Source organism: Adiantum capillus-veneris, chromosome 10 (genome assembly GCF_014529385.1).
Source record: "Adiantum capillus-veneris isolate H3 chromosome 10, ASM1452938v2, whole genome shotgun sequence".
NCBI classification, from domain to species: Eukaryota; Viridiplantae; Streptophyta; class Polypodiopsida; order Polypodiales; family Pteridaceae; genus Adiantum; species Adiantum capillus-veneris.
The window spans coordinates 73611615-73633117 of NC_140940.1; the positions used below are offsets into that span (position 1 = coordinate 73611615).

The window sequence follows — 21503 nt, forward strand, 5'->3', positions numbered from 1 at the left end:
ATCCCATGCTCCTCCATATGCGGGGCATAGAGGTATTCAACCTATTCTCCGAGGAGTAGAGACGTACTTCTATTGGCCTACCATGAAAGTCGACATACAAGAGTATGTTTCAAAATGTGTAGTATGCCAAAAGACCAAGTATGATAGAGGGAAGCAACCTGGATTACTCCAGCCATTGCCTATCCCAAATTCACCATGGGAGAGTATATCCATGGATTTCATCTTTGGATTACCCAAGTCTAGCCATGGGAATACAGGAGTATGGACAATAGTTGGCAGGTTTAGCAAGCAAGCACATTTTATTCCTGTCAAAAAGACTATTAAGGCACATCAAATGGCAACTCTCTTCATATCTCAGATTTTCAAGCACCATGGATTACCCACATCCATCGTGTCAGATAGAGATCCTAGAATGACCAGTAATTTTTGGAAAGGTCTCTTTGAAAATCTAGGAACAAGATTGAATTTCTCTTCGGCCTATCACCCACAAACGGATGGCCAAAGTGAGATATCCAATCTTACGATACTCGATCTACTCAAGACTTATGTTACCGAAGTAGATCAACGCTCACAATGGGAAAAGTACTTACCTCTTGTAGAGTATGCCTACAATAATAATGTACATACTTCTACGGGAAAAGCACCTTTTGAGATCATTGAGGGAAGACCTAAAAGTCCCTTGCTACTCAAAGTACATGGGAAGATCTTCGCCGCCAATGAGTATAGCCGTGACCTACAAGAATCTTTTCAAAAGATTAAGGAGGCTATATCCATCTCTCAACAAAGTCAAAAAGCTGTTGCTGATAAGCACAGAAGAGCCTTAATGTTCAAAGAAAATGATTGGGTCTTACTCAAGTTTCCTAAGGCTCGATTAAGGCAAACGACGGGCAAAAAGCCTACGGGCCATCAAAAGTATTATGCTAAACTAGCAAAAAGATACTATGGTCCTTTCCAAATCTTGAAGCCCATCAATGAGACGGCTTATCAACTCAAGTTGCCCAACCATTGGCTCATACACAATGACTTTCATGTAAGCCTACTTAAGCCCTACAAAGGAGAGCTACCAACTGAACCAATTATTGAAGACCCTCCCGAAGTTGAAGACCAAGAAGAGGTGCTACAACCCGAAGCTGTCCTTCGGCATGAAGACAAGGTACTACGACATGGAAAAATTATCTGACGGTATCTTATTTAAGTTCAAAAATTATCCTTTTAAAGATGCTAGATGGATGCAAGGAATACAGCTTAAGGATAGTATGAACCTTGTCAATGCTTACAATGCTACATTAGAGTAAGCAAATGTACAAATTTCTTTTAAATGACTCGTGTTTTTGTCTTATAAGACTAGTCCTCTTTTTAATTGTGCACAAATTTAACTAGTATGCATGCTTAGAATCATGTTTGTGATGACGACGTCTCTCAAACACCAAGTAGAGTTTGTCACTCTACTTTGGGAGAATGAAATGGACTAAAGAGCAGACATGCTTGCGGAAGCTATGTCTCCCAAGCACCAAATGGATTAGTCATCCATCTTGGAAAGATGTCGTAGGGTAAAAAGGGATCCTCTACCCGCTAAGTAAAATTGACTAATGACTAAGGCTTTATCTCTTCTACCTCATAGTCGAGGACGACTACGATTTCAAGAGAGAGGTAATGCCATAAAATCTAATATCTAATATCTAACCAACCCAAATGATTCTCATATTAAATTCATCACTTAATGTGGGAGAATAAACGAGAACAAGTGTTAAGATATAGACATGTGCTTATAGATCTATCTCAACACGGGGCCAATGGTAAAGGGGCCCAAATGAGAGATGGTCTATCAAAGAGCAAGGCTAACTAATGGAGCATAAGACCTTAGGGTTAGCTTCATTGAAGACCTCCAATAATGTGTGTAAAAGGCCTTTGACCTTAGGTAAGCTAGGGGTGAGCTTGAGGCGCGGGAACCCGACCCAGCTCGAGGTGCTTGTCCTGCTTATCATGCTTGATGACTAAGGTGCTTGAGATGCTTGAGGTGCTTAATTATTGAGATGCTTGAGGTGCTTGACATGCTTGAGATGCTAGGGTTGCACTTAAGGTGAGAACCTAGCACAAGCTTAAAGTGCTCACGGCCAAGCTTGTGGTGGGAACTGGGCCTATGTATGAGGGGCTTGAGGTGTCAAAAAGTCAAATATTCAATCCCTACAAGGAGGGGGCGATCCCTACATGAGGGGGGATGAGAGAGAACACCCACACACTCACACAAGGCATGCATGGTACAAAGAAAGCAAAAGGGACACTTGTCAAGTTCCTCCTCATGTTGCCCTCATGGTGTGCGTGAAGCCTATTGGTTGGCCACCCAAGGGGTCCAATAATAATTTAGGAGATTTAATTAAATGATTTAGAATTTATCTAGCCCTCTCTCTCAAAGGGGAAAGGGGGACACTTGTCTCAAGGCTACCCTTGTTGCTTGTAATGCCTCCTGCTTGTGATTGGCTAGGCCTGGAGGGGTCCAATGAGCTTCAAGCATGAGCTACAAGGGGGGGTCGACCCAAGCAAGCTAGGGGTTTGCTTAGGGGGTATACTCACCCACACACACTCATAAACACTCTCATTGTGTGCCATGCAAAGTGCAAGAGCTCCCTCTCCTTCTCCAAGCAAGTAGAGGTTGAGAGCCTACACCAACACTCTTGGATATGGAGTGCAAATCCAACCAAGAGCCATGCTTCAATGCTTTAGCTTGCCATCTCCTTCTTGTTCATTACTATGCTATTATGTATGCTAGCAATAAGAGTTACGATAAGTGAGGAACTAATTCTTTCTCCTACGAAATGTTTCTTCTTCCTCATCCCTACCCTGATTCCCTGCTAGCTCTCTCCACCTTCGAAGGTGTTTGAGGTCTTGGGACTGAGGCTTGGGATAGTTAAAGCTTTCTTCAAGTTTATGTTATGTTTGTGATGCATGAAGCTTTCCATCTTTATTGCATCACCTAGGTCACAAGGAACACAAAGATTGTACTATAACAAGTCTTTCTTAATGGGAGAAATCATAATACAAATGCCTATTGGAGGGGGGACCGGCTCCACATAAATCCGGTCCTCAACTGTTGTCATGTTCTCTAAATTCTCTCTCTTGCAAAAGTATTGTTCATGCCAAGTTAACTAATTGTTATGATTATGTTGCTATCTTCAATTATGTTCACCCGCTATGCTCACAAAGTCATTTCTCAAAAATACTCTCATTAATTTCCGCTACTCTCGAATTAAATAGGCCAATTCCATTACACGAGTTACGTCGAACAAGGGGAGGATACCCCATAGTTACTTTCTATGTCCAACATGGGGAGGTGATCCTATTGGTACCACTAGCACCGGATGTGATGCAAATGCTGCTTCCCACACAAGTTGCAATACTAGACTATATCATCGAGCGCTTTAAGTTGCCTTCAATGGCCTGCCTCGTGTAATAAATTGAAAATTACTTTCTCTGATACCAGTCAAAGAACTAGAGCACCCCCATGCACACCCAAGCACTCAAAAAGGGAATGGAATAACACATTGAAGCTCCACCCAACCAACTTCTCATACATGCTAGCCATGTTCTTTCTAAATATGACCCCTTGCCATGAGTGCATCTCCTACAATAGGGCTACCTATAGGCTCCATTCCGATAGGCTTCGTGCCTCCAGGCTCTTAACCTCAGGACTCGTGTTCTAACATTTGGCTTCCAAGTTTGTTTGAATATTGACTTTTTGTCCACTAGTAAACTTGGTCAATGAAGTTAAAGTCAAATTGATAGATGTACTTTTCTTGGGTCTTCCTTATAAGGCTACCTAGGCCTAGAGAGAGGAGATGTAGTACAACTATTATCTCCTTTGCTCTACTCCACGTCATGCATTTTATTTGTGCTTCTTTCTTTTCAGAGTTTAGCTATTCGTTGTTTGGTTTTTGTTTCCATAATGGTCTTTACCTTGAGTTTGTGTGGCCTGCCTCAAATCTTTCGTAGATTGCCATATTTTTGCCTCATGGTTGAGCTTCTCCTTTGATAGTCTTTGTAGAAGTGACCTGTAGCAAGTGGAGTGCGCTATTCCATAACTTCCTTCACGGATTGTGTAAGGCTCATGGACATTGATTTTCGTTTCATTGAACTAATGGCTACTATGGGGAGCCTTGACTTTCAATCTTTGGTGGCCACTTCATTCTCATTCTAGTGCTGGTCTCTCGGTGGCTACTATCGTGGACATTCTTATGTCCATGCTTATATCGAATGTATGTGTGTTCTATTGATACTGTAGTGTTTATCTTTCATAATCTATCTAGAGTTCTCTCTCTCTCTCTCTCTAGTTTGTAGGTTTTCGAGGCAATATTTACTCAATTTAGACTCTACTACCTCTCTCTCTCTCTTTTTAAGTTTTCTAACGCATCTTATGCTTTTCAGAAGAGATGCTTGTTATATGATTGCTTGTTATTAAGATTAGTTGTAGCTTGTAGCTAATTTGGCCTTTGGCGTTGCTATTTTTATTTGTTTATAATGGTATATGCTTTTTGCTCGTTTGCATTGTATAGTTTTGTACTAGTACCTATGGTTTGTGGGCATAGATGATTTTGTGTATGACCACCTGTGCATGAGAGAGAGAGAGAGAGAGAGAGAGAGAGAGAGAGAGAGAGAGAGAGAGGTGTTTACTATTTCACCTAAAGCCTTCCATTTCTTCCTCTATAGAAGAAGAGCACTGCATGAAGGGGCTACAAATCGTGGTGTTGAGTTGAAGGTACAATGGGAGCAACACGCATGAGAGCACCACACAGGAGCAGAAAACACCTCCAACTACATCTATACTTCTATTATGCAACTTGAGATTTTGGAGGAAGGAGAAGGTCTCCACGTGTCGACTCCTCAAAGCTTCGCATGGACTGCAGCACTGTTTCAGCCCCCTTTCGGTCTTGAGCCTTGACAGGCCGTGGGTGTGTGCGTGCGTGTGTGTGTGTGTGTGTGTGTGTGTGTGTGTGTGTGTGAGAGAGAGAGAGAGAGAGAGAGAGAGAGAGAGAGAGAGAGAGAGAGAGAGAGAGAGAGAGAGAGAGAGAGAGAAGTCTTGCCCGGAGTCCCAAACTGTAGCCTTTTTGCCTCGCGTGTACTGTTTGCATTGTGCAGGCGTCTGGACTCTGACTCTGTGTGTGCGAGAGAGCGAGAGAGAGAGAGAGAGAGAGAGAGAGAGAGAGAGAGAGAGAGAGAGAGAGAGAGAGAGAGAGAGAGAGAGAGTTATAGCCTGTGGCACACAGCCTCTGTGTGTGTGTAACAGAGAGAGAGATGACCGGTTGTGCCGGTAGTAGGCGCACCGTCACACACGCATCTACTCAGGCTTTGTGTGTGGGCAACGATGGGGAGAGGGTACCCGACCACTAACAACGCTCGGGCAGAAGACAGTGAAGGGGAGAGAGAGAGCGTGACAAGTCTGGAGAGAGAGAGCACTATTCGAGAAAATTTTCCAAGAGGAAATTTTATAAAGTTAGGTTGTTTTTTCGGATTTTTACACTATTTTTCTCTCTTTTGGGGCGGAATATCTCCTTTCCCCTCTCCCTCAATCGGCATTTTTGAAATTGAAAACGGCACGATATTAAGTTGAGACACATTTTTCTTGAACATAGAGAGAGAGAGAGAGAGAGAGAGAGAGAGAGAGAGAGAGAGAGAGAGAGAGAGAGAGAGAGAGAGAGAGAGAGAGAGAGAGAGAGAGAGAGAGAGAGAGAGAGACCACTGACAACGCTCGGGATCTGTCGCGCATAGAAGATAGAGAAGGGGAGAGAGAGAGCGTGACAAGTTGCAAACTCGAGTGTTCGGGAAAGATCATTTTTACAAACGGACAAATATCCTTTTATTGAATTTGGCAAGAGGAAATTTTAGAAAATTACAATTATTTTTTAGGTTTTTACACTATTTTTCTCTATTTTGGGATGGAATTTCTCATTTTCTCCTTGCTCTCAAGTGGCATTTTTGAAATTGAAAATGCCACGATATTAAGCTGAGACAGAGAAGGGGAGGGAGAACGACTGGGACTCTAGGAGTCGGCACTCAAATTTGTTGCACATAGAAGACAGAGAAGGAGAGGGAGAGCGACTGGGACTCTGGGAGTCGGCGCTCAAATTTGTTTTTCCCAAAAGCTTCAAAAATTGCATATAAATAAAATTTATGGGTAAATCGACTATATTAAAAGTTTTTTACACAAGAGAGTAGGTGCTACGATTGTTAAAAAAGAAAATAGCAGCTGAATCAAAGGAGATGCGCGAAGCAGGGGAGTAAAATCGGAGGGGATTCCCTTTTCGAGCGTCGAAGTAGGCATAGAGCAGGAGAGGGCGAGCAGGTGCAAGAGGCGATGATGCTTGAGGGCAATGGGCAGAGGAGCGTGTGCGTGCTATCCGCTTGTTGCGATGAGTTTTTTTTAATTAGCATGCTTGCCAGCTGCAACAAGCATCGCGTAGAAGGTTGGTTGGTCATGAGGGTCATCACAAATCGCAAGTTTCTATCCATGTGGGTTCGAACTCCTACGTAACACTTTTAGAGGTCAGAGGAATGAGTTCCTTGGTAGCTGCTGATATTTGCTGAAGGGAAGCATTCGGGGAATCTCTTCGAGAAATGAATAAAATAAACATGGAGCGAGTAGGGAGTAGTGAGAGTGAGAGAAAGAGAGAGTGAGAGCTCGAAATATTTTTTCTCAAAACTTCAAAAACCTGCATATAAATTTTTTTATAGGTGATTTCACTATATTGAAAGGTTTTTACACGAGAGAAAGAGAGAGCGAGAGCACTTGTGTTGTTGATGCATGGAGACAGAGAGAGGGGCTAAGATGTAGTGCTCTCGCAGAGAGAGAGAGAGAGAGAGAGAGAGAGAGAGAGAGAGAGAGAGAGAGAGAGAGGTAGGTAAAAATCTCCCGCCAAAATCTTGCTTGCATAGACAGTCGAGAGAAAGGATCGAAGTTGCATTTGATGATAGCCGATGGTTCATGGCGGCCGATTGAGAAGGGATGGCTCACACTGGAGCGATTAGCACGAGTATCGTGACAATAATTAAATTGCCTATAGTTAAGGTTTTTACACTAATTTTTTATTAATTTTGTAGGTTTTCTCACCTTCAAATTTAAAATTTGGCAGCATGAGGTTATCAGGCAATTAGCACAAGCATTGGGGCCATAGTTAAATTGAATATATTAAAAGGTTTTAACACTAAATTTCTCTACATTTTGTAGGTTTTCTCCCCTTTAAATTTAAGATTTAGCGATAAATGTCAAAATTTGTAGGTGGGATCACACTAAACCTAGATTTTGTTCAAGCACTATTGGAAGTACTAAAGTGAGAAAGAGACGGCAAGAGCACTTTGTGTTGCCAGTGCATAGAGATAGAAAGAGGGAGAGAGACAAACAGACAAAGAGAGGCTAAGAAGTAGTGCTCTCACCAGGAGAGAGAGAGAGAGAGAGAGAGAGAGAGAGAGAGAGAGAGAGAGAGAGAGGCAAAAATCTCTCGCCAAGATCTTGCAGCAAAGAGAAAGGTTCGAGGTCACGTTCGATAACATCCAATCGTTCGTGGTGGTCGATTGAAGCCAAGAAGGGTTGACTCACATTGGGGTGATTCACACTAGCATTGGGATAATAGGTAAATTGACTATACTGAAAGGGTTTTACACTAAATTTCTCTAAATTTTGTAGGTTTTTTGACCTTCAAATTTAAAATCTAGGAGTAAAACTCAAAATCTGTAGGTGGGCTTACACTAAACCTAGGTTTTTTCAAGCACTGCAATGGAAGTACTCAAGAGAGAAAGAGAGGGAGAAAGCACTTGTGTTGCAAGTGCATGAAGACAAAGTGAGGGAGAGAGGCAAAGAGAAAAAGAGAGGTTAAGGAGTAGTGGCTCTCACCATTATAGAGAGAGAGAGAGAGAGAGAGAGGGAGAGAGGGAGGAAGGGGGGGGGGGGGAAGGCAAATATATAGGTTCAAAGTCGCGTTCGATGGTAATCAATAATTTGTGGCAACTAACTATAGATGGGAAGGGATGACTCGCATGGAGGCGATCTGTACAAGCATTGTGGCAAAAGGTAAATTGACTATATTGGAAGGTTTTTACACAAGAGAGAAAGAAGAGTGAGAGCTCGAAATCTTTTTTCCCAAAACCTTTAAAACTTGCATATAAGAAATTTTATAGGTACATTGACTATATTGAAAGGTTTTTACACGAGAGAAAGAGAGAGTGAGAGTACTTGTGTTAATGGTGCATGGAGACAGAGAAAGGGAGAGAGGCAAAGAGAAGCAAAGATGTAGTGCTCTCGTGCGCGCGCGCACACACACACACACAAAGAGAGAGAGAGAGAGAGAGAGAGAGAGAGAGAGAGAGAGAGAGAGGGAGGCAAAAATCTCTTGCCAATATCTTGCTTGCATAGACAATAGAGAGAAAGTTTTAAAGTATCATTCGATGATAATTGATGGTTCATGGCAGTTGACCGAGAAGGGATGGCTCACATTGGAGCGATTAGCACATGTATCATGACAATAGTTAAATTGCCTGTATTGAAGCTTTTTACACTAAATTTCTTTGAAATTTTGTAGGTTTTCTCACGTTCAAATTTAGATTTTAGCGGCATCGGCGTGATTAGCACAAGGATCAAAGCATCAGGGCAATAGTTAAATTGACTATATTGAAAGGCTTTAACATTAAATTTCTCTAAATTTTGTAGGTTTTCTCGCCTTCAAATTTAAAATTTAGCGGCATTCGATATCAGGGCAATTAGCACAAGCATTGGGGCCATAGTTAAATTGAGTATATTAAAAGGTTTTAACAATAATTTTCTCTAAATTTTGTAGGTTTTCTCCCCTTCAAAACTAAAACTTAGCAGCAAATGTCAAAAACTGTAGGTGGGTGTAAGCTAATTCTTACCCCAACATAAACAAAGGTGTTTAGACTGCATGATAGTAGGTGATGCAACCAGTGCTAATGCACGACACAAAATGGTCTCTCTCTCTCTCTACACCCCAAACAAGGTGAGTAATCTAAAATTACATTTTGAAAAAAAACCCTTCAATTTTTGGCTAACAAAAACCAACCTCCAATTGCAATTTGTTGTGTTTTATGGTGCTCTACTAAGGTTTTGCAATGGTATGGTTACACTCTTCAGTGGCCTTAGTGCGAACCTTAAGACAATGACATAAGAGTGATCTAAGTACTTTTCCACCCTTTAGAGTGAGCTAAGGGCCAGCAAAAGAGTCTATACCTTAGGTGTTCCACCCAAAAAAGAGGCTCTTTTTCAGCTCTATAGCTACCGATGCAATGTGACCCTAGCCTTACATTTTAACCGCAGCAACACGCGGGTCACATACTAGTGGGTTGTTAAGCGAGAATGAGGCGTTCAGCTTTAATGCCCCTTAGCAAATGGCATGTATGGGCATACATACACCGTAATTTGTGACCATAATACAACCGCCATGCCCTTGGGCTTTGACTGCCTACTGACAAAATATATGCTGGCTGGGTTTAGGAAAACCCCAGGGTGCGGGAATAAAATGGGAAGAGAGATCGTCTGAAATTGTCGTGGTGTGACGATGATCCAGCGACGAGGAGTAGGGAGGCTTTGCGCAGCAGCCTCTCGCCATCGCCACTCTTTGCTCAACGCCTCAAGGTCCCTGTCTGCAGGTACGAACTCTTCTTCTACTGCAGCAGACGCAGCACGAGAAACTCCTTCTTCAACCCACAGCCCCGCAGCAGAAAGCAGCAGCCAGCAAGATACAAACACCGACACTTCCTTTGCTAATGAAGCTTCTGAGGGCCCTGATTCTACGAGCTCCCCACAAGAAGACTCCCATCCCTCCAAGAAGAACCCCCTCTGGACTGCATTCAAAGCCATCTTAGCTGGGTCGTTGGCTGCGGGAACATTGGCTGCTGGATACGCTTCCTATGGTTTGCTTCACTCCCTTGTTATTTACCTTCTATTCCTTGTCGACATTTTAGCTACGTCTGGTTTCCATAGCTTTGATTTTTTACAGTATTGTCCAGCATGTAGATTTTCCATCAAATAGAAAGTAATGAATGAAAAGTGGATAGTGTTCATGTAGTAGTAATCATCTGTAGATGAGTCAGCTTCTTGTAGACTGCTTTGAGTTGGTTCTGTTGTCTGTTGGTGCAGTTGCCTATTGCAGCTGATCCGTTTAGTTTTTTCTCTGGGAGCATGAGACCTCTTGCTTCCAGATGTATAGTGGGGTGCCATCAGGTTCTAAAGAGAAGCTCGATAGTTCATCTGCAAGGTGATCGCGAAGTACTGGCATATTGCATTGAATATTTTGTCCAACTTTCCCTGGTGCTGCTTCTACCTTGACTGCCCTAGGATCGCCCAGATTTTCTAGTACTTATACTTATTGCACTGAACTTAAATGGATTCCACACCTTGGCATGGGAGTTTTAGCTGTTTCAGATTTTGTCAGTTATTGGAGAGAAGAAAGTAGGCGGGCTGTTGCATCCATTAGTGATTCCAAATGTGAAGCGGGAAAGGATCTGTGTGGACTTTATTGTTGGTCCTCCCATAACTTATAAGAAATTGCAGTTGTGATACCATGTGGGTTGTTCTTGACATGGTAATTCCTTTCAGATCATGAGTAAAAAATCCAGAGCTCGCATGTTTGTGTATGTGCACCTACACATATTAAGGAATGCATACAAGAATACCCTTATGTGAGTCTGCTGTATGCGTGTTTTTTTTTTAACCCAAAGAGTTCAATCTTTCTTGGATCTCTATCTTTTGAAAATGAGACCCAGATTGTCCACCTGTATGCATGTATGTATATGCACAAATGTACATCTACATATGCATGCATGTATGTCTGTATGCATGTTATTTACTTCTCCAAGCTCCACCTCTTTTTAGATGTTTGCTCAAGTGTGTGCAGTGTGTGTGGGAGCATATATTGGCACCTGGTTCTAAACACAACATGTATGACACCAATGAAATTACTCTGGTTACTTTGAGCTTGGTTAAAATTTTATTTAGGCAGGATCTTGACCATTGGCAACTTGTTTGTATGACACTGATGAAATTAGTGTGGTTACTTTGAGCTTGGTTGAAATTTTTATTTAGGCAGGACCTCGACCATTGGCAACTTGTTTTCACTTGCCTATTTAGAAAAATTGGTGGTGTGAAGCCTAATGATTGTATAACTTCATGCTGCCACACACGACAAGGATTTCTATATTTAAATCTTTGCATCGTATAATAAAAGCTTTTGTGTACAGCTTACACATCTGAAGAGATTGAGAAGAAAACTTCTGCTTTGCGGGTTCAAGCTGAAGTCAAAGACTCCCAAGAAGATAGCCTTCTACAAGTATGCACTACTATCCTTAAGGATGTTTATGTCTTTGGTTTTTATGGCAAGCCTCTTGGCAGTTGTTGTAAGTTTGATCGTTTTGTTCATTCAAAATTTTATTTGTCAGAGACTTACGCTCTATAATGATATATTTTCCTTTTAAATTTGCAGAAAATTCAAAATGTGATATATTCCAACAGTCTGAAAGGTTTGCTCGTTTGTCCTTTGTGGTTTTTTCTAGAAGAATGTTCTTTTTTTCCCGTCGCACCAAAGGGCCCACAGGGGGAGGTGCTTATCCCTTCCAAATATTAGCCATGAAACATGGTCCGGCAAGGGCCGCGTACCATTGGGCAAGAGCCACGCGTAGGCATCACCATTGCCACCTAATCGATGCACCAGGTGCTAGGAACGATTGAGAGGACTCATAGCAACCAGCTAGGAACCTCCTCCTCCAGTGACCCATCCTAGGAGGAGGATGCACTCGATGTCCAAGGGCAAGGGCCCTAGCAACGTGAACACCCGGTGAGCACAAGGTGTCCCTCTAGAGGTGACCCAACGGGGGATTTGAACCCACAAGCCGTAGGTTGAGAGGCCAAAGCCTTACCGTTAATTCAACTCTTTGGGGACTAAAAGAATGTTTAAAAGCTTGTCCTCTGCTTCAGCAAACTAAAATGAGGCTCTACTTGTTGTGCTACAAGAACTCTTTTGTCTGTTTGAAGCGTGGAGCCTTGCTGTATCACTTTTAGTTTGGACCTTCAGAACTGAATGATGTTTGAGGAGTTCAATCTGTAGCTCATGTGCATTTTATATTTTGGTTGTCCTACCGACACAAGCTATTTAGGCCTCTTTTATGGATTGACGTTGAGAATTTAAATGTTCTTTCAAGTGTTGTCGTAACCGATCTGAGATGCAATCTGAGTTAAACAATAATGAGGCTAGTTCTGAGCCAATTATCTGTTTTTTATGGAGGCCAAGTATACATCCAGCTTTAGGGTATGAAGGAGTATGAAGTGTTCAGAAGTATGGTTTTTACTATGATATTCTTTTGGCCAATGCCTAATGCGGCATAGCTTTAGTGTCTCTGTTTTGTTTTTTCTTAAGTCAATCATAAAAAATCTCTGGGGTGTCGTCCTTGGATTCAGGGTGATATTGGACAAGATGGAATGGATGAGTGGCCTTGTTTAACCTGCTGTGACAAGGGGCTATAATTGACGAGTCACCTAACACGGTGGTAGAAAACATATCAACAATATTGAACTGAACCAAAACAGCAAACTTGAATTAGAAGAGAACTGAACACAGTAGTCAAGAGATATGGAGTGGCGGAGCTTCACTCTCAGAAGCATTGGCCCCTCTACTAGGCGTCCCTTGTGGTATTTCTTTATTCCAAAAGACTGAAGTCTAAGCTACAACTGTTGAGAGCCACGCTTTCCCTCTGAGTCCTCCGCAGATGGCAGTCTTTGTTGGATATCTAATGGCACGCGTGACCTCCCTTATATAGGCATGGATTCAAAAAGCACCCCTTTAAAATATACTCCCTAATTAACAAAAATAACACTTGTTTTTACGAGTGCAAATGCACCATAATCAACTGCGATCAAAACAGCCTTGGTAAAGTCAATGCTTTCTATAACTGGCGCCAAAAGCTGCCTAGTGTCCAATCAGCCATGTCAGCACCTCGTGCCTTGTCATTAGCTTGTCTGTTTAGTCTACCACGTCAGCACTTATGAATCATGATGTGATTTGCAATGTGCCGAGTCGTAACTTGGGTGCAGTAATTTGGGTTTTGTGCAACTCTACTTTTCCTCCTCTCTTTTGGTCCGGTACCACTGTAACAAACTTGGACACTCCAAGTCAAGATTCTACCGCAACACAACAGATATTCACTTCAAAATGTTCACAGTTCACAATTGAGTCGACATGGCCCGACGGAGTTCCGTGCCTAGAGATATTGGCCCCAAAGACTGGCGCCCCTTTCGGTATTTCTTTTTGTATTAATCTTCGAGCAAAGTACAGCTCCCGCGGGTGCTCGCTCTCAGACTCTGTGTCCAGATGCTCTGCAGAGGAAGCCCCCCCTTGGGTTCATCATAAAGGTTACAAGGGATGCTAAAAAGCAGAGCCCCAAAAGCAGTAAGCTTAAAAGCTTTTTTAAAATAAAGCATCAAGCTCCAAAAGTTGCCAATTTCAGCTCTTAGCGCTAAAGCAAATTTCCGTACAACAGCATCGTAAAAAGCGAAAATCCGTACGCTCTGCCACGTCAGCAAAATCTGTGTCGCAATTTCCGGGAATCCGTACCAGCCTGTCGGCGCATTTGGTGGGGGTTCCATAGAGCATGCCACATGTCACTGTCTGCGGATTTTCCGAGTGCCGGGGTGTGTGTGCTCTGCTGCCCGATGTCCAGGGCCATGCTACGTCACTAGTTTGTGACATACCCCCCTCTTGAAAGCATTGTGATCGCCCTCGATTACGCTTGCAAAACAGACTGAAGCCATAAACTGTCTTAACAGACACTGACTGTTAGTACCGACACACTAGGAACAACACATCTAGCACATGTACCAATCGACAGTCACATCACAGGACATCACTTGACATCACAGGACATCACATGACAAACTACATTCAACAATCATTTTAATCTCAGACCATGGTTAATCGATAATGTATGTAGCAATCCCATCTAGATCCAGTCGGGACTTCTCAGATGCCCGATTGACTAATCCTTATAGGCTTATTGCAATCATGTCTATAGAGATCTGAAATGTTGCAGTCATTTCGTCTATCGGTTCCTGCACTCAAACTTCAAACAAGTTAAGTACAAATCAGTCAGTATCATTTTCGGGAATTCCAGTTCATAAAGTCATACAACAGAATATTGTCAGTCCACAATATCCTTGAAACTCAATAGAGGCATCGGTGACTTTAGTATCAAAAATCTGTTGACAAAGGAGTGGAGGGACTCCTCTCTTGTGCATACCCGTTGCACCAAATTCCGCCCAAGCTGAGTTTGGGGTTAGATTGGAATAGACTATGCTAAACCGAATGCTTCATGGTAAAGATTCACAATTTGAGGAGTATCTGCCAGGTCCTCCTCCTCCATCCACTTCGCATCCAATGCGGAATAGTTCTTGAATTTAACCAAGCATCGTCTTATTGCTTTACCTTTTATCTTTCTATCTTTATGTGCCAATATTTGTTTTGGAACGAGTATCTCCTCGCTTTCCTCCACTTCGGGTTGCTCATCTGGCTCCCCATCATCGGACACATCGCCTTTAAAAGGCTTCATGAGACTCACATGAAAAGCATTGTGAATCCTCCAAGTATTGGGCAACTGTCACCACGGGGACGTGGCAACTGTTAACTATGTCACGAGGACGTGGCAACTGCTAACTTTAGTTGTTGGTTTCTTTCCAATGGGTTTTGTTTTATTTTTGAGACCCTCTTTTTGAAGTAGCAAACGGTCGGACATTGTATGGCCAATGTGAACGGTAGTTTCACCCGCAAATGGGTAGTGGTCGGCACTGGAATTCGTATGGAAAGAGGATGTCTAGGCTCAGAGCAAGATCATATAGGTCCCCCGGTCGCACTTAGCAAGTTGGTGGATACTAGGAAGTGAACTCAATAAAGGCATAAAGTCAAGGTGGGTCTACCAACAGAAAGTATCCGACAGTTGGGCCACATTGCACTTTTGGATGCGGTTCCAATGAGGATAGATGGTCAGATGACCACATGGAGCACAACGGAATCATTTCCTAAAATTTAGGAAACTGCTATTTTGGGCCGTTAAATGTGTTCGCGTCATTACCTCTGGTATGACTAGGGGAACATTTTACAACTCTGCCGCGAAGTCAACTGGGCGACCAGTCGGGAGATTTTTAAGCGGCGAACCCGAAACGGGAAAATGCTTGTAAATGCACCAAGTGGCACACTTTGGTGCACTTTCCTCATGCAAGAAGAGTTGGCGCTGATTTTTGATGCTGGGAGAGGCCTCATTTACTCTCTGTCACAGGTTGAGAGCTATGGAGTGCTTCCTTTCCTTGTTATGTACAGTGCGGTGCCAGGAGTGATGCCTTGCACGCTACGCACTGCTCTCTGTCCCCTACGAGCAGCATGTTATGCCCCACTAGTGGGCTTTTCATTTGACCAATGTACAATTATGTGGGTTCATGCGCGATTGCCGCCTCTTTCACAGGTATTGGATTAGCTAGCAGCTAATCCCCTGCAGGTATAGGTGAATTCGGAGAGGTTTCACGCCAGAAATCTCGTCCGATTCAAAGGGCAAGTAGCCCTACAGGTGCGGGAGCTCGAGGTCATGCTACAGATGCGACCGGCACGCGAAACGGAGCCCAAAACAGGGAATTACAGCCTGCTGTGTATTTTTGCAGGTTTAGGGTTTCGGCCCTAAACGGACCCTAATACCCCCAGGAGGTTGGGTGACGCGAGGGGACCGTTGTACAGGTGAACTGGCGCATTTTCGGGGCAGAAAACAGAGAATTCAGCGTGCTGCAGATTCTCGCCAGGTTTTGCAAAGTGTTCGTATGCGTCGGGAAAGTCACCTATTGCGTGGGGAGACTGACTGTGAAGCGTCCTAGTACAATTATGTTGCTGAAATCGGGCAGAACAGGTGTTTCCTAGCTTGGATTGTGCGGGGCAGCTTGTAGGAGATCACAGGTTTTATTCCCTCTGTTAAAGAATAAAGAAATACCGAAAGGGGCGCCAATTTTGGGGCCTACAGGTTGTCGGTGTTTGCTCGGAGCATTCTAGCTTCCGAGCCGTGTGTGTACTTAGGTGTTAATCCCCGTTACAGGTTACCTTTGCAAAGTACTCTATGTGTGTATAAAGTAAAGAATTTTGGGTGAAAGCCAACGCCTACCGCCCCACGGGCCGGTTTCATGGTTCCATTGCCGAGATATCAATCACTTTTTCCTTAAAAGAGTGAGCCTGGATTGTTTTGAGTAAAGACATAGAGTGCAGGAACGCGGGATTACACTATGGCCGACAAGGGGAAGGGCATTATGGAAAAGGGTTCCTCTTCAAAGGGTAGGCAGGAGATCCCTATGGTTTTCGAGATTGGCGAGAGCTCACTCACGGCCACGTCAGTCTGTACCTCCTGTCAATGTGAATGTCCCTCCAGTAGTACAGGGCTTTATGACTGGGCAACTTGAGGATGATGCGTTCAAGACTCAGTTAGTTGCCGCGGTGAATGTCTTTTCACAGTTGGTGCAGAATCCAAGGTTTATGGACTTCTTGCAAGCGCCACCAGTGCAACAGCAAAATAGGCAACCTACGCCGCGTACGGAGCTTGTTGATGCTCAAGCCTAGGTACTTCATGCAGCTCAGGAGGAAAGGGAACACTTTGCGGAGTCAAGGGCTCCAAAACAGGTTCCTCCTGTGCTTGAACAGGTGGCTAGAACGCGTATTCCACAGGTTATGCCAGTTCAGCCCGCCACCTTTCAGAGCCAACCTGCTGTCTTAAATGGATAGGGAATTGGATACCAGGCTATGCACTCAATTTTTCCACCACCCACGGTACATCCTGGGTATTTTGGGGGTGGATCAGTGTTCCAAAGTATGGCTGGTTATGCGCCTGGAAGTCAGCCGTACATGCTAAGAACAGTGTTCGGGGGTATGCAAGGCATCATGCCAAACCCCATGTATGGTAGTTCCGGCATGCAGCAAGGTTTTCATTGCAACTAGGGCCGATTTGGGGTGCCACAAGGTCATTTTGGCATGGCTGGTTTTTTTGGACAGCATCCAGATATCGCACCTCTGACGCAAAATGTGAATGGCCAAGATGTGCCGATCATGCCTACTACAGTGCCCATGTTGCAGACCATCCCTTATGACAACTTGGGGGCACTAGAGAAGCCAAAGGCTTACAAAGAAGGTGGTACAGCTGTAAAGTCCAGTACCTTCAGTGGTTTCGAGGATAAGACAAAGGCTCTTACCTTCCTCTAGCAGTTTGATACAGCATATGCAGGAGGGAATTTTACAGAGGCCTCGAAAGTCAGGAAAGCTGCCACTTTCATAAAGGACAATGCGCTTACATGGTGGACGACATTGTTAATGCAAGGATAGGCACCCGCCACTTGGGTTTACTTCAAGAAAATGTTTGCATCTGCTTGGCTATCAAATGAATTTGAAGCCGATGTCATGACAAATTGGCACCAGCTTACTTCAGCTTCGTGCAAGAGCTTGCTGGAGTACAATAGGAGGTTTTGTAAAGCGTTACTCTCAGTGACCTCCTACAGATTTGTGCCATTGATAGAGCAGATAGAGTACTGTTGTGGGTTGCCTAAAGGGCTTCGTGATTACTGTACAAAGAACAAAGTGGCTACCCTCACTCAGCTTATGGAAGTTGCGAACATTGGTCTTGCCTTGTTGAAAGGAGAGGACAGTGGATTTCCGAGCAGCGACAAAGGAGGGAAGCAAAAGAAAAATTTAGCGAAGAATCCCTTGGTGAAAACGGCTCTTGATGCGTCACAGGGGTCAGAAAAGGCCACCAAAGACAAGGATTCAGCCGGGACTTCTGGAGCGCAGGCAAAGAAACAGAAAAGGAAGCCTTTTGTTCGCAAGTCGCTCGAGGAAAAGAAGGTCCTAATGGCTGAGAACAAATGCTTTATATGCGAGCAGCCTGGTCACTTTTCTTTCACTTGTCCAGAGGATAAAGAAGACCAGAAAGGCAAGAAACCTAAACCCACGGCAGGTTTAGTGCCAGACATGGTGGGTGACAGGCCCAACACAGATGCCAGTGAGTTATGCAGGGCATGGGGTAAAGTTAGGGATCAGACGGCACTCATCTGCTTTGATCCAGGTGCCAAAGCCAACTTTATCTCACCAGAGTTAGCTATGAAGCTGGGCATCAGAGCTGAAGAGATGGGGTACACAGCAGAGGCAGGGTTGGCATGTCCTGGCCACTCAGAGTGTGTTACTGCCATCATTGGAAAACTGCATCTGCATATTCAGTCGTATGTGGACACAAAAGAGTTCTACATCATGCTGCTGGAAGGTTGTGACGCCTTGTTGGGGATCCCGTGGATGTTCCGAGTGCATGGAGTCTTGGATGCCTACAACAAAAAGATCACTGTGCAACATAGGGGCAAAACTCACATTTTGGATGTAAAGTTTAAAGGAGCGTCAGTCCCTATTGTATCTGCTTTTGCTATCACTTCTGTAATAAAGATTCATCTTTCTGTGTACTTGATTTTTGCACGTGATGTCTCAGATAGTGATCAATCAAATTTATCTGTGTTAGATGAAGAAAGGTCAGCATTTTTGCAAAAGTTTAGTGACTGTTTTTCGGATTCATTACCGTTGCAATTGCCGCCAGAGAGACCTGAGGACCATCGGATAGATTTGGTGCCAGGGTGTAGCCCACCAAATGGACCTCCCTATAGGGTTAGTGCGGCGCAGCAGAAAGAGATTATGGGGCAGGTTGAGGAGTTATTAGATAAGGGCTGATTCAGCCTAGTTCTTCACCCTTTTGATCTCTAGTGCTCCTAGTGCAGAAGAAGGATGGTTCATGGCGAATGTGTATTGATTACTGTGCGTTGAATAAGAATACCATCAAGAATAGGTTCCCTATTCCTAGAATTGATGATATTCTTGATCGTTTAGAGGGTGCTGCAATTTTCAGCAGGATAGACCTTAAGAGTGGGTACCATCAGATTCGTATAAGGCCAGAGGATGTGCACAAGACTGCGTTTAGAACGACATTTGGTCTTTTATGAGTTTCTAGTGATGCTGTTTGGGCTAACAAATGCTCCTGCCACGTTCAACAGAATGATGGACCAGATTTTTCGCTCGCATCAACAGTTTTGTTGGAACGTTCTTCGATGACATGATAGTGTATTCTAAGAATGAAGAGGAGCATATGCGTCACTTGACCATTGTGTTCGAAGAGCTGCGCAGTCACAGGTTACTTGTCAATCCTAAGAAAAGTGAATTCTTCCACGAAGAGATCCACTTTCTTGGCCACATAGTCTCAAAGGATGGTGTTAGAATGGATCCCGCAAAGGTCGAAGCTATCAAGACATGGCCAGACTTGAAGACTGTGCACGATGTCAGAAGCTTCTTGGGATTGTGTTCCTACTATAGAAGGTTTATCAGAAATTTTGCAGAGATAGCATCGCCTCTTCACGCTTTGCAAAAGAAAGAGGTCACTTTTAGATGGACCCAAAAAGAGATTTCAGCTTTTAGTCTCTTAAAGGAAAAGTTGACTTCAGATCCAGTTATTGTTTTGCCAGATCTCAGGAAGTCATTTGTGCTACAGTGTGACGTGTGTGGCAGTAGCATCGGAGCAGTGCTAATGCAAGATGGACGAGTAGTAGCTTATGAAAGCAGAATTTTGCAAGGGCCAGAGAGGACTATGCAAGTCTATGAGAAAGAGCTCTTGGCCGTGATTCATGCGCTTTCTAGTTGGAAGCACTACCTCTTAGGTGCTGATTTTGTTGTCCAAACAGATCATCAGACCTTGCGATACTTCTTGTCACAATCAAAGTTATCCGAAAAGCATATGCGATGGGCAAACATTCTTTCCATGTCCACTTCCAGATTATGCATGTGGAAGGCAAGAAGAATGTTGTGGCTGATGCGTTATCAAGAAAGCCACAAATTTCAACTGTGTCAATTCCTTATTATCATGAGTTAGATGACATGAAGGAACAGTATACTGCTGATGAAGATTTTGCAAGGATCTTTGAACAGTTACAAGAGGGGCAACATCACGAGCACTACCTCCTCAAAGATGGTTTTATGATGATGCATGGTAGACTTTGTGTCACTAGGCCACTGCGACATAAGGTCATGGAAGAGAGTCATGTCCCACCGTATGCAGGGCATCGTGGCATTGATGCAACAAAGCGGTAGAAACATTCTTCTATTGGCCTACCTTGAGGAGAGATGTGAATGCCTTTGTGCGAGCATGCATGGTTTGCCAAAAGGTCAAGTTTGACAGGCAAAAGGCACCAGGGTTGTTACAACCATTGCTGATTCCGGATAAGCCATGGGAAAGGATTGCTATGGACTTTATCTTTGATCTTCCAAGAATGTTAACAGGGAATGATGGTATATGGACCATTATCTGTAGGTTCAGCAAGCAGACCCATTTTATCCCTGTTAGGAAGAAGATAAAATTTGACTTGATGGCACGCTTGTTCATGTACAATGTGTTTAAGTACCATGGTATGTCACAATCGATTATCAGTGATCGTCATCCTCGTATGACCAGTTTGTTCTGGAGAGGATTGTTTGAGAACATGGGCACTACACTCAAGTTCTCGTCTTCGTTTCATCCACAAACTGATGGACAGTTAGAAGAGGCTAATTCTACTGTCTTAGATTTGATGAAATGTTATGTGTTAGGTAATAAGGGCAAGTGGGAACAATATTTGCCTATGCTTGAGTATGCGTACAATAATACGGTGCATTCGTCTACTGGCAAAGCACCTTTTGAGATTGTTGAAGGTGGCAAGAAGGTTCCTCCCATTCTGCATACAAAGGACAAGATCTTTGAGGCAGATTGATATGTTGAAAACATGGATGAGATGTATAAGAAGATTAAAGTTGCCTTGGAGAAGACTCAGGCAAAGCAGAAAAAGGTTGCTGATCGTCACCGTTGTGAATTGCTGTTATCACCTGGCGATTGGGTCCTGTTGAGGTTCGAAAATGCAAGGTTAAAGAAGATGAAAGGCAAGGAACGGCTGTTTCCTAAGCTCAACATGCGTTACTATGGGCCTTTTCAAGTGCTTGACAAGATCAACAATGTGGCTTACAGGTTGAAATTGCCTGATGCGTGGAAGATTCATAATGCGTTTCACGTGAGTCTTCTAAGACCCTTCGTGGGTGATGTGCCAGAAGATATGCCAGATGAGGATCAATCAGAAGTTGAGGAACTTGATGAGATCCTGGTACCTGAGCAAGTTTTGGCATATAAGGATAGAAAAGTTAAAGGACAAGTTGCAAGACGCTATTTGGTGAAGTTCAAGAATTATCCGCCTATGGATGCAAAGTGGATGGAACAACATGAACTGTCAGAGTCACCAAATGTATTGCAGCTTTACCTTGAAGCCTTTGGGTTACAGCCTACTTAAGCCCAAACCCAACGTGTGCAAAGGAGGGGTAATGATAGAGCTAGTACACCAAATATACATATGAATTCAATGTAATAGATGGGAATGACAAAAGTATGAAGGACAT

The 21503-nt window shown here is 43.6% G+C and overlaps 1 protein-coding gene across 1 annotated transcript in view; it reads left to right on the plus strand.

Moving 5' to 3' along the window:
* The first annotated feature begins 9462 nt into the window (after positions 1-9462).
* LOC147449069 (mitochondrial import inner membrane translocase subunit TIM50-like) overlaps positions 9463-21503 on the plus strand; it is a 50809-nt gene continuing 38768 nt past the window's right edge. The window contains exons 1-3 of the mRNA XM_086521597.1: positions 9463-9909; positions 11236-11324; positions 11478-11514. Coding sequence (XP_086377723.1) covers positions 9555-9909; positions 11236-11324; positions 11478-11514 — 481 coding nt within the window. The 5' untranslated portion in view covers positions 9463-9554. The remainder of the gene's footprint in view (positions 9910-11235; positions 11325-11477; positions 11515-21503) is intronic.